General features: G+C 38.6%; 1 protein-coding gene across 1 annotated transcript; it reads left to right on the top strand.

Moving 5' to 3' along the window:
* Nucleotides 1-2,552: 2,552 nt before the first annotated feature.
* Nucleotides 2,553-3,793, top strand: LOC138904688 (AAA-ATPase At5g17760-like). Its single transcript, XM_070193196.1, has one exon. The coding sequence runs from the start codon at nt 2,553-2,555 to the stop codon at nt 3,612-3,614; it is 1,062 nt and encodes a 353-aa protein (XP_070049297.1). The 3' UTR covers nt 3,615-3,793.
* The last annotated feature ends 10,989 nt before the right edge of the window (nt 3,794-14,782 follow it).

Consider the following 14,782-nt stretch of genomic DNA (forward strand, 5'->3'; position numbering starts at 1 on the left):
CTTAAAAGAAAAAGGATTAGTAATACTGAAGAGGAGGCGCCCAAGGATAATAATACTACTGATGATGGGATACAGCTTCCAGAAGTAAAAAGAAGAAAAGCAGCTTAGAGAATAGCATAATTCAATTTATCCCTAAAGTAGAAAGATTAATTTGTGCATGAGTTTAAGCCTTTGCTGATGAAGTTTTTCTCAGAGAAGATTTTGCTTTTTCTTTTTCTTGCTGGTATTCGATTGAATGGTTATGTGGAAGTGTTCGTTCGGTAAATCTTCTTAATTCGCGTCATGCCAGAAGCAATTGGCCAAAGAAAAGACAAAGTAAATAAAAGTTTTCATACTATCTAGAAATTGGATTGAAATCTTCGGGCGTTAACTTGGAAAAAAGTTACCATTTTCACAGTATGTTGGAAAATTGATTCACTTGTTCACATGGCATGGATCATGATGTATAGCTTTTTTGACAATCCCCTACTTTGGCATTTGTCGAAAATATTTTAATTGGCGGCTAAGAAGTGCTTTTCAAATTAATTACACAAACACAAATTGATTCTCACCAAAGTACTTAAGAAAAATATTTTTGAAAATAAAATACTTCTCAAAGTACGCTGATTTTTGAAGCTTGGCCAAACAGGCTATAAGTCAATGAACAACCAAAGAATACTTAGACAATTGCTAAAAGCTAAAATAAATTTTATTGCTTTGATATCCGTGCTAACAGTGACCAAAAAATGTAAAGGTTCTCCTCTTTATATAGTAGAGGAGTTTTACCCATAATACAAGTCTACATAAGGTAAAAATCCTTTCCTTCCTTTTCTCTTACGAAAACACGATTTACAGCTAATACCGAGCGTGATCCGCGCCATAATATCTGGCTGATGGCGGATATTTCGGCTCTCTGTTTGTTTTTTTTTTTTAAAAAAACTATTTTTCCCTTTACCCTCGATTCTTCGAACCGCTCGAGCTGGAATCTCTCCGGGTTCAGCCATACTCGATTCCCGATATATCATTCATACGCTCCTGGTTCCGATCTGCGGGTTCCCTCGGTTTCACTTGAGCTTGTAACGAGTAATGTTGTTCCTCGCTTCTCAACGGAAAATCGAAGGTAACTCTATCCCCGATTTTACCCGTACACAGATAGTCCCATCACTTTTTGGAGAGTAGATTATATGAGCGATGAGAAGTGGCTAATTGACCCTCGTTCCTTCTCTCGCACACCATGAGCAAGTTGACGAACCGAAACGTCCCATCAGTCCCGTCGTTCTGATTTTCGACACGTGTCAGCCGTTGGTTGATCATCCTCGGTAGTTACCGAATTTGAAACGTCATGCATTCATTACTCTTTCCCTATAAAAGTTTCGGTTTCCTATTTTCACTTTTTTACTTTCTGATTTCAAGTTTCTTTTAGTTACCCTCAAGGTTTTTATACCCTCATCTGTTCATCAATCCTTCAAATCTTCATAAACTGTTCTTCACATCTTCATATCTTCATAGTTTATCTCCAAACCTTCAAATCTTCAAATCTTTATGTCAAACCTTCAAATCTTCATATTCCTAGACAGTGATGGCAAAACACTTCAAAATCGATACCCAAAACACCGCATCGAGATTCCCGTTCAGCCGTTCGATGCTTCTTTTTATTTGAATCGATATCTTTTCATATTGTTGGAAATAGGGATATGTATACTGGGCACAATGTGAAGGCGATGGCTTGAACTTGGTAGTAAACCAAGGAAACAGAAAAGCCAACAATTCTTTAATAGTGGAATCTCGAATTGCAACTCTGAGGCAATAAGGAAGAAAGTGGTAAAGATCCGGTTCTATTATTTATTTATAATTTCTATCCTTTTGCATAATTTCTCTTATAGGATAGATGTGTATTATTAGAGGCGTATCCAGGATTTTAAGAATATGGGTTCACCATTTTTCGGCTTGGTGAGAAATCTATCCATTTTAATCTTATGGATCGTTCTTACAAAATTAAATATTCACACTTCTATTTAATCTATCTTAATTCAAATAAATTGTTAAATTCAAATCAATCATATTAAAGCATGTCAGTTAACAGATGAAGAAGTTATAGCACAAAAATTAGGCATTTGTAGTTTTGTACATGTATGTTTGACACTTTAATTGTATTTGGATTTGAGCAAGTTATTCAATAAAGCTGCAGCGAGATGAGTCCAGAACCCATTTGTGGTTTTTTTGGACAAGTGTGACGAAAATGTGTGTTTAAAAGAAAGAGTAACATTTTTATATATAGCGCTCTTTTAAACCGCGCTATACAGCTGATAAGACAGCTATGCATAGCGCGGTATATAACTGCGCTATATATGTATAGCGCAGTTATATACCGCGCTATACATAGTTAAATACACGGTCCCCCTCCTTCTTCCCCACACTCAAACCAGATGCCCCCTCCCCCAAATTAAAAATTCTTAACCGACCCCTTGGCAGTAGGTGTCGGAGTAAAATTTAGTACTAGTATTAATAGTTCATGCAAGTATTAGGAAGTTGTCTGCTTTTGCCAAGTGGTGAAAAGGTTTGTGGAAATTAAGATGGCGAGTTTGTCAAGCATTCCTTCAGCCTCGTCAATGTTCCAGGCCTATGCCTCAATGACTGCTTCAATAACCCTTTTAAAGACAATGCTGAATCAAGTGGTTCCTCGTCAAGTCCAGTACTATATTGTCTCCAAAATTCGTAGTTATTATCGTCCTCATTCATCAAACATAACTCTGGTTATAGGAGAAAAAGATGGCATAGCTATCAACGAAGTCTATAATGCTGCTGAAATCTACTTGTCAGCCAAAACCAGCCCCGAATTTCAACGTTTCAGAGTTAGCAAAAAACCTAAAGACCCAAACGTGAACGTAAAATTCGGCAATTGTGGAAAAATTACTGATTCTTTTGAAGGGATTCAATTGGTCTGGAGGTACGTTCACGAAGCTGGCACAAAAAACTTCTCACAAGACGGTGATTCTGGTCGTGGTAATTTTGCTTCTGAGAAACGTACTTACTTTGAGCTAAGCTTCAAAAAGCAACACAAGGAAAAAATCGTGAATTGTTACATCCCTTTTGTACTTGAAAAAGCCAAAGTCATGTCTGATGAGAAAAAGGTTGTCAAGTTGAATTCTCTAGCTAATGGTCCAACTTATAATTCTATACTTTGGGATTCCGTCAACCTTGAGCACCCTTCAACTTTTGAGACACTAGCATTAGAAACAGCACTGAAGAAAGCTATAATAGAGGATCTTGATAGGTTTTTAAAGAGGAAAGAGTTTTATAGGAGAGTAGGAAAAGCTTGGAAAAGAGGATACTTGTTGTATGGACCACCAGGGACAGGGAAATCAAGTTTGATTGCAGCAATAGCTAATTATCTAAAATTTGATATTTATGATTTAGACTTGTCTCATATAAGGAGAGACTCCGATTTGAGAAAGCTGCTGTTGAGCACCAAGAATAGGTCTATACTTGTCATTGAAGACATTGATTGCAGCGTGGATCTGCCTGAGAGAACTCAAAATCGCACTAATCATGCTGAATATGGTCGTTCACGAGATCGTGAGGTTAGTGTTCTCGTCACCCAAATTCCTTACCTTATTTTTGGAACATGTATTTAAATGGTGATTAACTATAGTATCCTTCATATTGTACTAGTAGTTCAAATTATCATGGGTATACATATATGCACATATATAGAGACTAACTACTACGATTAATATGTATGTGTGTACTATGTAGAGTGAGAGAGTAGCAAGGGTCAAAGTACTTAATTTTTCTTGTGTGAATTTGAATGTAGATTATTCCAACTTTCTAAAATAAAATTTATAAATTTGAAAAATTAAATTATAAGTCACTATAGTTAATAATTCAAAAATTTATAAAATATTAATAGTATCATATAAGATGGAGTAATTAATACGCACCTGAAGATTTTGGTCATATTATAACTAGCTTGTTAAGGTGGCTTTTGAGGATATATTTAGTCCCTCACTTGTGTTGACATGTGAAAAAGAAGGTAGTTCGGTGCACGAAGTATTTTGTATTTACGCAGGGTTCGAGAAAAGGCCGCATTTTAAGAGTGTGATGTAGGTAACCTACCTTAATGCAAGTATCAGTACATTAATGGCTGTTATCCACTGCTCAAACCGTAACCTATAAGCCTGTGATGACATGTTGATCTTTTCCCCCCCTCCTTTTACAGCTTACACTTGGTGGATTATTAAACTTCATAGACGGGCTATGGTCAAGCAGTGCAGATGAGCGGGTTATTATATTTACCACAAATCACAAAGAGAGGCTTGATCCAGCTCTGTTGCGACCTGGACGAATGGACATGCACATCCACATGTCGTACCTAACAAGTGAAAGTTTTAAGGTGTTGGCTGCTAATTATTTGGAAATCCACGATACTCGTCAGGGGTATTTTCGAGAAATAGAAGAGTTGATTGAAGGTGTTCAAGTCACCCCTGCAGAGGTTGCTGAGGAACTTATGAAGAGTGAAGATGCCGATGTTTGTCTTGGAGGTCTTGTCAATTTTCTTAAAAGAAAAAAGATTAGTAATACTGAAGAGGAGGCGCCCAAGGATAATAATACTACTGATGATGGGATACAGCTTCCAGAAGTAAAAAGAAGAAAAGCAGCTTAGAGAATAGCATAATTCAATTTATCCCTAAAGTAGAAAGATTAATTTGTGCATGAGTTTAAGCCTTTGCTGATGAAGTTTTTCTCAGAGAAGATTTTGCTTTTTCTTTTTCTTGCTGGTATTCGATTGAATGGTTATGTGGAAGTGTTCGTTCGGTAAATCTTCTTAATTCGCGTCATGCCAGAAGCAATTGGCCAAAGAAAAGACAAAGTAAATAAAAGTTTTCATACTATCTAGAAATTGGATTGAAATCTTCGGGCGTTAACTTGGAAAAAAGTTGCCATTTTCACAGTATGTTGGAAAATTGATTCACTTGTTCACATGGCATGGATCATGATGTATAGCTTTTTTGACAATCCCCTACTTTGACATTTGTCGAAATTATTTTAATTGGCGACTAAGAAGTACTTTTCAAATTAATTATACAAACACAAATTGATTCTCACCAAAGTACTTAAGAAAAACACTTTTAAAAAAAAATACTTCTCAAAGTAAGATGATTTTTGAAGTTTGGTCAAACAGGCTATAAGTCAATTAACAACCAAAGAATACTTAGACAATTGCTAAAAGCTAAAATAAATTTTATTGCTTTGATATGCGTGCTAACAGTGACTAAAAAATATAAATGTTCTCCTCTTTATATAGTAGAGGAGTTTTAGCCGTAATACAAGTCTACATAAGGTAACAATCCTTTCCTTCCTTTTCTCTCACGAAAACACGATTTACAGCCAATACCGAGCGTGATCCGTGTCGTAATATCCGGTTGATGGCGGATATTTTGGCTCTCTATTTGTCTTTTTTTTTTTTTTTTTTAAAATCGTTTTTCCCTTTACCCTCGATTCTTCGAACCGCTCGAGATGGAATCTCTCCGGGTTCAGCCATGCTCGATTCCCGACGTATCACTTATCCGCTCCTGGTTCCGATCTGCAGGTTCCCTCGGTTTAACTCAAGCTTGTAACGAGTAACGTTGTTCCTCGCTTCTCAACGGGAAATCGAAGGTAACTCTATCCCCGATTTTACCCGTAAACAGATAGTCCCATCACTTCTTGGAGAGTAGATTATATGAGCGATGAGAAGTGACTAATTGACCCCCGTTCCTTCTCTCGCACACCATGAGTAAGTTAACGAACCGAAACGTCCCATTAGTTCTGCCGTTCTGATTTTCGACATGTGTCAGCCGTTGGTTGATCATCCTCGGTAGTTACCAGATTTGAAACGTCATGCATTCATTACTCTTTCTCTATAAAAGTTTCGGTTTCCTATTTTCACTTTTTTACTTTCTGATTTCAAGTTTTTATACCCTCATCTGTTCATCAATCCTTCAAATCTTCATAAGCTGTTCTTCACATCTTCATATCTTCATACTTCATCTCCAAACCTTCAAATCTTCAAACCTTTATGTCAAACCTTCAAATCTTCATATTCCCATACAATGATGGCGAAAGACTTCAAAATCGGTACCCAAAACACCGCATCAACGACTTCTTCCTCGGCCGCCGGCACCGAGGTAGTGCCTCCGGTAGTAGCCCCGGGACCTCATCTTACAGATTTTATCCTTGACGGATGCTCCATAGTTAATGGCTTTAAAATCGAGAAAGCCTCCGCACAAGGGGATCCGGGTGAGGAGGCGCGGAGTTACGGTTCTTCCATTAACGAGGAGACGTTTGAGGCTGTCCGAAAGGACTGTAAATGGGAAGGCAAGGGCATAGTCATTCCCAGTACTGACGATGACATGACGACGCACGTGGAAGGATACTTAAGTGTTTACACTTATCCTTTCACGTTTGGTCCTGTTGATACGGTGGTCCTCGAGTTTTGCAAGAGGTACAAAATTTGCCTCGGCAAGTTCACCCATCCTTTTGGAGGACCGTGACCCTTCTATGTCATTTCACGAACAATATGGAAGAGCATCGGTTCACAATCGATCACTTGATCTGAATTTATAGCCCCAAATCTTCCGAGGGTGGTTAATCAAACTTGCCCGTCGGGCAAAGAAAGCTCCCTTCTCCTGCATAGATGAAGACAGGACCGAGGTTGGTAGAAGTGGAGCCCAAATCGTAAGTTTACTTCCTCTTAAGTTGTCAAATTCCCTTCTTGTACCTACTTTATATTCTCATGACATATTTTATTTGATATACAACTATCCCCCGAGTCCCCAACGCGGTCCCGCATTTTAGGGAGTGGGTCGAGGATATATGCAAATAGCTCATCTATTCCGAGTGGCGTAAGATCTCCAAGGGGAAGTGGGAGGCTCATTCTCACGATGAGTATCTTTTTCTAGTTGAATTTTTTTAGTTGTTCTTTATTCTGTTGTTGTCATGGCTAAGTCCTTCTTTCACAAGCTTGTCTAAGACCATCAAACTTCTGGAAATCGCCGATGCCGTGACCTCGACCCCGTATACAAAACCCTCCGCTTCTTTACAACCCGTTGCCAAAGCTGTTGCGAAGATGGAGGAAAAAACAAAGAAGAAGAAAATATCCCATGACTCTTCAGACGCTCTTGCCGAGGCCAAGAAGAGAAAAAGGATTGTTCTCAGGGTAAGAAAGAGCACCAAAAAGACTTCGGGCACTCGAGTCCCGAATTCTGAAGCTCTTCATCGGTTCAAGGATTTTCCCGAGGATGACGAGGACATGGAGTTCGTCATTCACGAGCTGATCGATGCCGACCAAGAGTTGGTGGCCCCGGAGGGAGATGCTCGTAGGGCTGAATTATCCTTAGCTCGGGGCCCAAAGACAAACGCATGAATGCTGCTCCATAAGAAGCCCCTTCGGTCCCGAGGAGGGACACATCTGAAAGCGACGTCGTCATCCACATTTAAGAGTCACTACCTTGTTTGGAGGCCATTTTAGATGAATCTCGGGCCATCGAATAGAAACCGATTGAAACGTCTCGGGTTGTGGATGATGCCCTTAACTTGTTTTTCGAGGGTATGGACGTCATCATGTTGGAGGATTACTTTGGATATGGGCACTTGGAGATCCCCGAAAAGGGTCGTACAACTGGGATCAGGTGGGCCGAGTTCGAGCTCAAAGCTCGAGAAGCAGTTTCCTGCCCCGAGTGTGGACCCTAATAAAAATAAAGATGGTCATGTTCATAGTACCAGAGGATACTAGCATGTTATCCGGGCTAGTCGGAGTGACCATCTATCTCCGTTCCTTGGTAACTGAAGAAGACCAAGTGAAGATGAACGAGGTAAACAGGCCAAGCCTTTTCAATGAGGTTCAGAAGGCGCTGAATCGGGTATACCTTCTTCCCTTTCCATCTTAATGAGTTCCTGTTGCCTTAACTATCTTCTTTCTCTATATCTCAAACCTCGGTGCTTTATTATTAAAGCTTCCATTGGTTCAGAATGGAGGTGAGTCACCTCAAATTCGAGCTCAAAGAGCAGGTCCGACAAACAGATATATACAAAGCTCTTAGTGAACAAAATGATGAAGTCCTTAGGGACATGGCCGACCGCTCCGCCCTCCAAGCCGAACTGGAAAAAGCCCAGAAGGAGGCCTCGAAAGCAAAATAGGACAATGCCATTCTGGTTGAAATATAAGGGTTCTCGAGATTGATAACGAAAGGCTAAACTCCAATGCTAACGTCGCAACCTCACAGGTCCAGGAGAAAATAACTTTGATCGACCATCTTAGGTCCGAAATGGACGATGTCAAGGTTTCAACTAATGAGCTTAAAGGCAAAATGGATCGCCCAACATTGGAGCGGGATGCCACCAAAGAGGACTTGGCATTGACCAAAGTGCAGCTCTGAGTGATGAAAGAAAAAGTCCGACAAATGTTCTCGGCTGAATGAGGAACTCCGGGCGCAACTTGCCTCAGCCGTCGCAGAGCGCGATGCTCTCGGCCAAGAGTATACTACACTGAAGTCTATATTAGAGGTGGCTTCGAATGAGGTCTTGGAAGCAAGGACATGTTGGCCTAGTATAAGGATGATGTCAAGATAGCGAAGCAAGTATTATAATGAATGTTGAGTATGTGAAGTGGCTATCTCAGAGGGAAGTTCTCGAGGAGATATAGGCCGGTGATGTCGACATAGAAGCCAAGATTGAGGAGGACAAACGATTCATAGTCGAGACCGAAGCAAAGTATCAGACCGAAGAGGTCAGATAGCGACCTAGGCTCCGATGAAGATTAGGCAGCAAATGCCTTAGTTAGTTTTGTATTAGTTTTTTGTTTTTCTGCACTTGTATATTTTGTATTCTGGGGCCGTTTTCTCATGCCTCTATAAATAGTTTTGATAAATATAAGAAGTTACCCTTCGGCTATACATCGCGTCCTTTAATTTTTTCCGTATTTTGCTTCTGCTTAGGACTTAGAATATATAACTTGTGTCTCGAACTTAATACATCATCAATGCCTTAGCATAAATTTTGACATTGCTCAAATCGTTCAACTGCCAAAGCCCGAATAAGGTCCGGGTCAAGAAACGACTCTAAGTTTCTTTGATTACAGAGGATCTAACAAAAATGAGATGATGTCTTAATTAAAACATTATAATTGTTACACCCCATGTTTTTGTACGTGAAAGTACACCATAAGTAAATTGATGAAAGCTCGAAAATGAGATGTTACATTCTGCATTTTCGTACGTTAAAGGTTTCATCGTAAGTTAATCGACATAAGTTCAGAAATGAGATTATTTTGAAATTATAAGCATTATGCTATTCCCAACAAGTGATAAGTAAATTCGTGAAAGTGAGAGGGTAAGTGAATCGAAGAAATGAGTTTCATCGAAGTTTGATATTTTGGGATAAAATACGGTCCAAGGTATAATACCCTGTATTTATGGACTAGTACCATACAAGGTACCACATGACCATGATAGTAAGGTGTATAAGGTATGTTAAAAGTGAGTAGTATTTTAAGTAATTTAAAATAATTTTTATTTATGTGGTTAATTGGTTAATTATTAGTTAATAGGAGATTAACAAGTTAATCAAGTGATTAATGGATAATTAATCCAAATATTTGGATAAGTATTACATCTCCAAACGTGGAAGCCCTTAAAAGCCAATTGATGACTCTTATACTCACTTTATAAGGTGTCACATTTAAGGCTAAGTCATCACCTTAGTGGGGCCCACACCCACTAAGGTATAAGACCTCTAAATTCACAAATAGAGGTGGATTAAATTAAGAGAGATGGCTAAGAATTCAGCAAGTAACCATCTCAATCAAAACAATTTCATACAAAATTATACTGCGTAATAGCAGCGGAATTTTGCGATTCTAAGGGAGTACAATGCAATTTTTATCATGAATATCATACGAATTTCTCCCTACTTCGATCCGTCATTACGTGTTGTCGCAATTGACATGTGTTAGAGGAATTGTCAAGAGAATTGGCTCAGGTATGTTAAGGCTATCCCTTCTTTCTTTTGGGCATGATCTATACGACACGAACAAAACGAGCAAATACACAAATTTCATAAATGACTCTATTCATAGAAGTATTAGAGATGTATATGTTCTTGAACTCCAATATGTCTTATTATTCTATCGTCTGTTCATGGGTCTCAGAAAATACGTAAGTTGATAACATTTGTTTCATGATATTAATCAGAGGTATAATTGTCTTATGACGTTCCGAGAGATTTTATTAACGTACTTCTCATGCATTGCATTCATTTATACATTTACATTGATCCATGACCAGACGGTGTTATATATATATATATATATATATATATATATATATATATGGGATATGAGAAAAGGTTACAGCGTTATATACGCACTACCACCTGATCAGCTGGTATACGTTGATGATATTTCCCACAGTGGTCGAGATGATATAATGGGATGCCCTCAGAAGCTTGATGATGTTATGTATACATATACCTATGCATGGTATGGCATTCATATGCATATGCATGACATTTTAAATATTAAGTGATTCACAGAGCTATTCAGACTTATATGTCGAGTCTTTTACTCCATGTTTCTCTCATGTCTATTATTTACTGATTTTCATTCCTTACATACTCGGTATATTATTTGTACTGACATCCCTTTTTCCTAGGGTCACTGCGTTTCATGCCCGGAGGTCTCGATAGACAGGTCGAGAGTCCTCCAAGTAGGCTATCAGCTCAGCGGAAGATGTTGGTGCACTCCATTTGCTCAGAAGTTGTTTATTTGGTTAGTATAGTTCGGACATGAATTGATTGGTATGGCGAGGCTCAGTCTCGACCTTTATGATACTTATGTACTCTTAGAGGCTTGTAAACATATGTTATGTATATGGATACTTGTATGGCCTTGTCGGCCTATGTTTTGAGTTTACAAATGATCACGTTGGATTTATAGGCCCGTATGTCACATGCGTAAGTTTTTATATCAGGTTGGGTCGTCCTATATTGAGTACTCACCCATGTTCATTTTGGTTAGCCCATGATGGCTCGTTTGGCCTATTTGCCAATGAAATTATGATAAGAATGATATGTTATATTGGTACTCGGTTGAGTAAGGTATCGGGTGTCCGTCGCGGCCTATAGGTTTGGGTCGGGACAAAAGTGGTATCAGAGCAGTTCTGTCCTAGGGAGTCTACAAGCCGTCTCTAGTAAAGTCTTGTTTATGGGTGTGTCATGCACCACACTTATAAGTAGGAGGCTACATGGCATTTAGGACTATTACCCTTTCTTCTTACTCTAGATCGTGTGGTAGAGCTCAGTTGTAAGAACTCAATTTCTAATCTCTATCTTATTCATAATACGATGATGCCTACACCTAGAAAGACAGTTGGTAAGAGATTGAATATGGCTATGGAAGAGTTGAGTCAGAGGAACTCGATTTTTCATAATGCTTATGATGAGTAAATATAAGGTCTCCAGCATATCGTGTGTGTACTAAGACGCATGAACTTCTGGAAAAGGAGCCCTAAGGCATGAATATCTATCCATCCATATGGTAAAAAGTAACGAGAATTAGAAGATAGATACAAGTTTTAACAACTAAAAGGAGCAATATGAAGAAGGGTACGAGGTACTCAGCTAGTGAAGATTATCATTACTTACCACTTAGAAAGGGAAACATTGAATTACCTTTAACAGTAATAGAGGTATGTATAATTGGCCATGCCCATCTCAGTTATGCCCTATGAGGGCTAACAGGTGTAATTTAAGTGAAGGATGGGACATCAGGAATCCAACTGGGGTTTGATTAACCCAAAATGGTGAATGGATTGTTTGCGTTAGTTGATATTTCTGAATGATATTGCAAATATGCTAATAGATCTCCTTGTGAGACACCCAGATGGTGCACTCTAAAATAGTACAGTTAGATATGAGTACTACAAAGACATGCACTGGAAGCCTTGAACAGATAAATATTACCTAAGTGTGGCTCCCGTCCCTAGTAGAGAAAGAATGTTAGGCAACCCGAATAGCCAGCGGATGGTGCGAGGGGAGCTAAAAGCAAAATAATGTCTTGTTGAAAGTTTTCAGAATAAAGTGAGAGACAGAAATGTTTGCGGGAAATAAGAAGAGAGTTAATGTGATACATGGATGGCAACGGTAGGACAAAAAATAATTGTATTGCAGAGTCTATAGTTAAGTGAAGGAAAAGACGAAAGGTGATAGGCCTTGAGACCACAAAAGAGTAAAGGCCATACAGTCATACCCTCATTTCGAGAAATAAGTTCATGACTATAACGTGATTACTAGAAGAAAAAGTTAGACCCCAGAATAATAGAAATCAGTATGGGCTGGTGAACAAGATAAACTAAATGTGAGTTAAGGACTGAGTGACTAGATAATAGTCAGTATCATGAGAATTTCATATTACGTTCCGGCGATAATAGAATGGACAACAGAAGAAGATTCATGAGAAATTCAGAGAATGGTCATTCAGGAAGACGCTCCATAAAGCAAGCAATGTGAGCAAAGTTAAGCCTAAGGGACTCCATGTTCCAGTTACACTAAGTGTCACCCTCGCGAGTAAGGAAATTTGCTATCCTTGGTACAGAAGGATTACTGCAAGGCGAGTAACGGTCATCGATAATGTGAAAAAATGCCAAATATGAAGAGGTAAAACATCTATACATAGATTAATCGTAGCCCTAAATCTTAGTACTATCCTAAATGGGGGAATATGGAGTGATGTGGCACTAAGTCAGAATTAAGTGGTTCTAGTAATTATGGAATGGTAAAGGAAGAATGCGATCAAAATGAGAAAGGGATGAGATTGCACTTAACTAAATCCTGCCGATATGCTATGATTCTAGAACATTATGCAAGCACGACGTCAAGGAAAGGAAGTAAGGGTTCCTACCTGGGATGTTATGGATAAATAAGGAACCAGTGCGAGAGGTAAGTTAAGACAAAGGAAATAACCCAAGAAAGATTACGCAGAATATTGATATGAGAATGGGCCAACAAATAGTTAGTAGTTGATTCAAGAAAAGCCTAGTTATGGATAGACAAGAAGACACAGACAAATCAACAGATCGTGCAAGATAAACATAGTGAATCCTAATTTCATTATAATACTTGAGATATATTCTAATAGGAGTCGGGGTAGTTAAAGGTACCGTATGAACGCTACAGGAATAAAAGAGAGTGCCACTGGGAAGACAGTCAAAATATCAGTTCAGAAGCAACCCTATAAGCACAATGGCGAGGAGGTAAGTAACTAAGGATAATCATAGGTGAGTACGAACATCAAAATTTTTATTGAGTATACGATGTAATAAGCTCGCACCTTTACAAAAGTCAAAGGGGCTTCTTTAAGTACTACAATGAAAGACTAGCTAAGGAAATAAAGAAGAAGGTTTCAACCTAAGCACAATGACCTAAAGAGGAAATGGTCTTGTAACAATAGTCGTACAACAACATTGTACGCACTCTATAGAAAGTGGCACCTATCGTGGCTAATGAACGGGAAGTAAAATCATAAGTAATATTCAAGATCATATAGGTTGTATGGAATTCCAATATGTGTGGGCACTAAGGTAAGCTAAGTATGCATGCAACAAGGGGCCATGAAGACCAGGAAAAGTAATAACTTACGTTTAAAGAAAGCTGAGAAGGAACAAAAGGAATTATTTGATCAATGATCCAGAGTTAGTTACGTTATGAACGCACTTAAGATTTAGGAGCATTATCCATGCATCATATATATTGGCAATCATACAGCCGTAGAAGACTCTGGTATAAGTTAAAAGAAAGAAATTGAGTCCAAGTCATAGACAAAGGACTGAATTGTTAGATGAAGGTATCATGGATATTCCATAGCGCCCATGAAAGGCTAAGGTAATAACTAATACCATGAGTCGCAGATCGGAAGATAGCTTAAGCCTACACAAAGATTGATCAGAGGAAAGAGAAAACTAAAGAGTTACTTCAACTAAGTAAATCAGGAGTTTGATTATTGGATCTAGGAAATTATGGACATCGTGATTGAGAACATTACAGAATCACTCTTAATATCAGAGGTGCAAGAGAGATAGTACAATAGCCATATTTTGTAATGGCTTTATGATAAATCTAGTTAGAAGAGTACCAACCTCATAAGAAGTCAGTGTGAAGCTCTCACCGAATCATGTAAAGAGGTGCAAGTATTATAATAGAAGTTTAAGTTGTGGATGTGAATTGTACCTATGTGGAAGGGAGGTCACGAAAGAGATAAAAGATGTGATGCGAAACTTTAAGATAAGTAAAGTAAAGGTGAACAACGTACGAGATACTCAAATGCAGTAGGTTGTGAATAGTCCATACTTCGGATAAAAGGCTAGAAGTGCGGGGATTCAGTATCTAAGAATGATAGCAGCATTGTCAGTAGCATATCTTCTAGCCTATGGTTTCTAGGTGCAAAGAGATCTAGCCAAGAGAGTAAAGAAGAGTTAGAGACGATGCGATGTCTCGCTTGATATTCTAGAATAACATAATGAAATTTATGGTGTAAGCAAGTTGAAAGGTTGCGAGTAATATAAATAGATATGTGTAGGTCGCAAGCTATTGTATGGTGAAGCGACAAGGTTCTAAAAGATAGGAGTAAGGATAAGAAAGGGCGAGTGAGAATGTGACGAGAATGGATAAGTCCTCAGGATTAAGCCCATGAAAACAAGAGAGCTGATGGTTTCTTTAAGTTATAGAGAGCTTAGTATATCCTGAATGAACTCAAAAGAGTCTAAGACTAGTA

Source organism: Nicotiana tomentosiformis, chromosome 2 (genome assembly GCF_000390325.3).
Source record: "Nicotiana tomentosiformis chromosome 2, ASM39032v3, whole genome shotgun sequence".
NCBI lineage: Eukaryota > Viridiplantae > Streptophyta > Magnoliopsida > Solanales > Solanaceae > Nicotiana > Nicotiana tomentosiformis.

Coding starts and splice junctions, on each gene's coding strand:
- LOC138904688 (XM_070193196.1), top strand. CDS start 2,553: ATGGCGAGTTTGTCAAGCATTCCTTCAGCCTCGTCAATGTTCCAGGCC.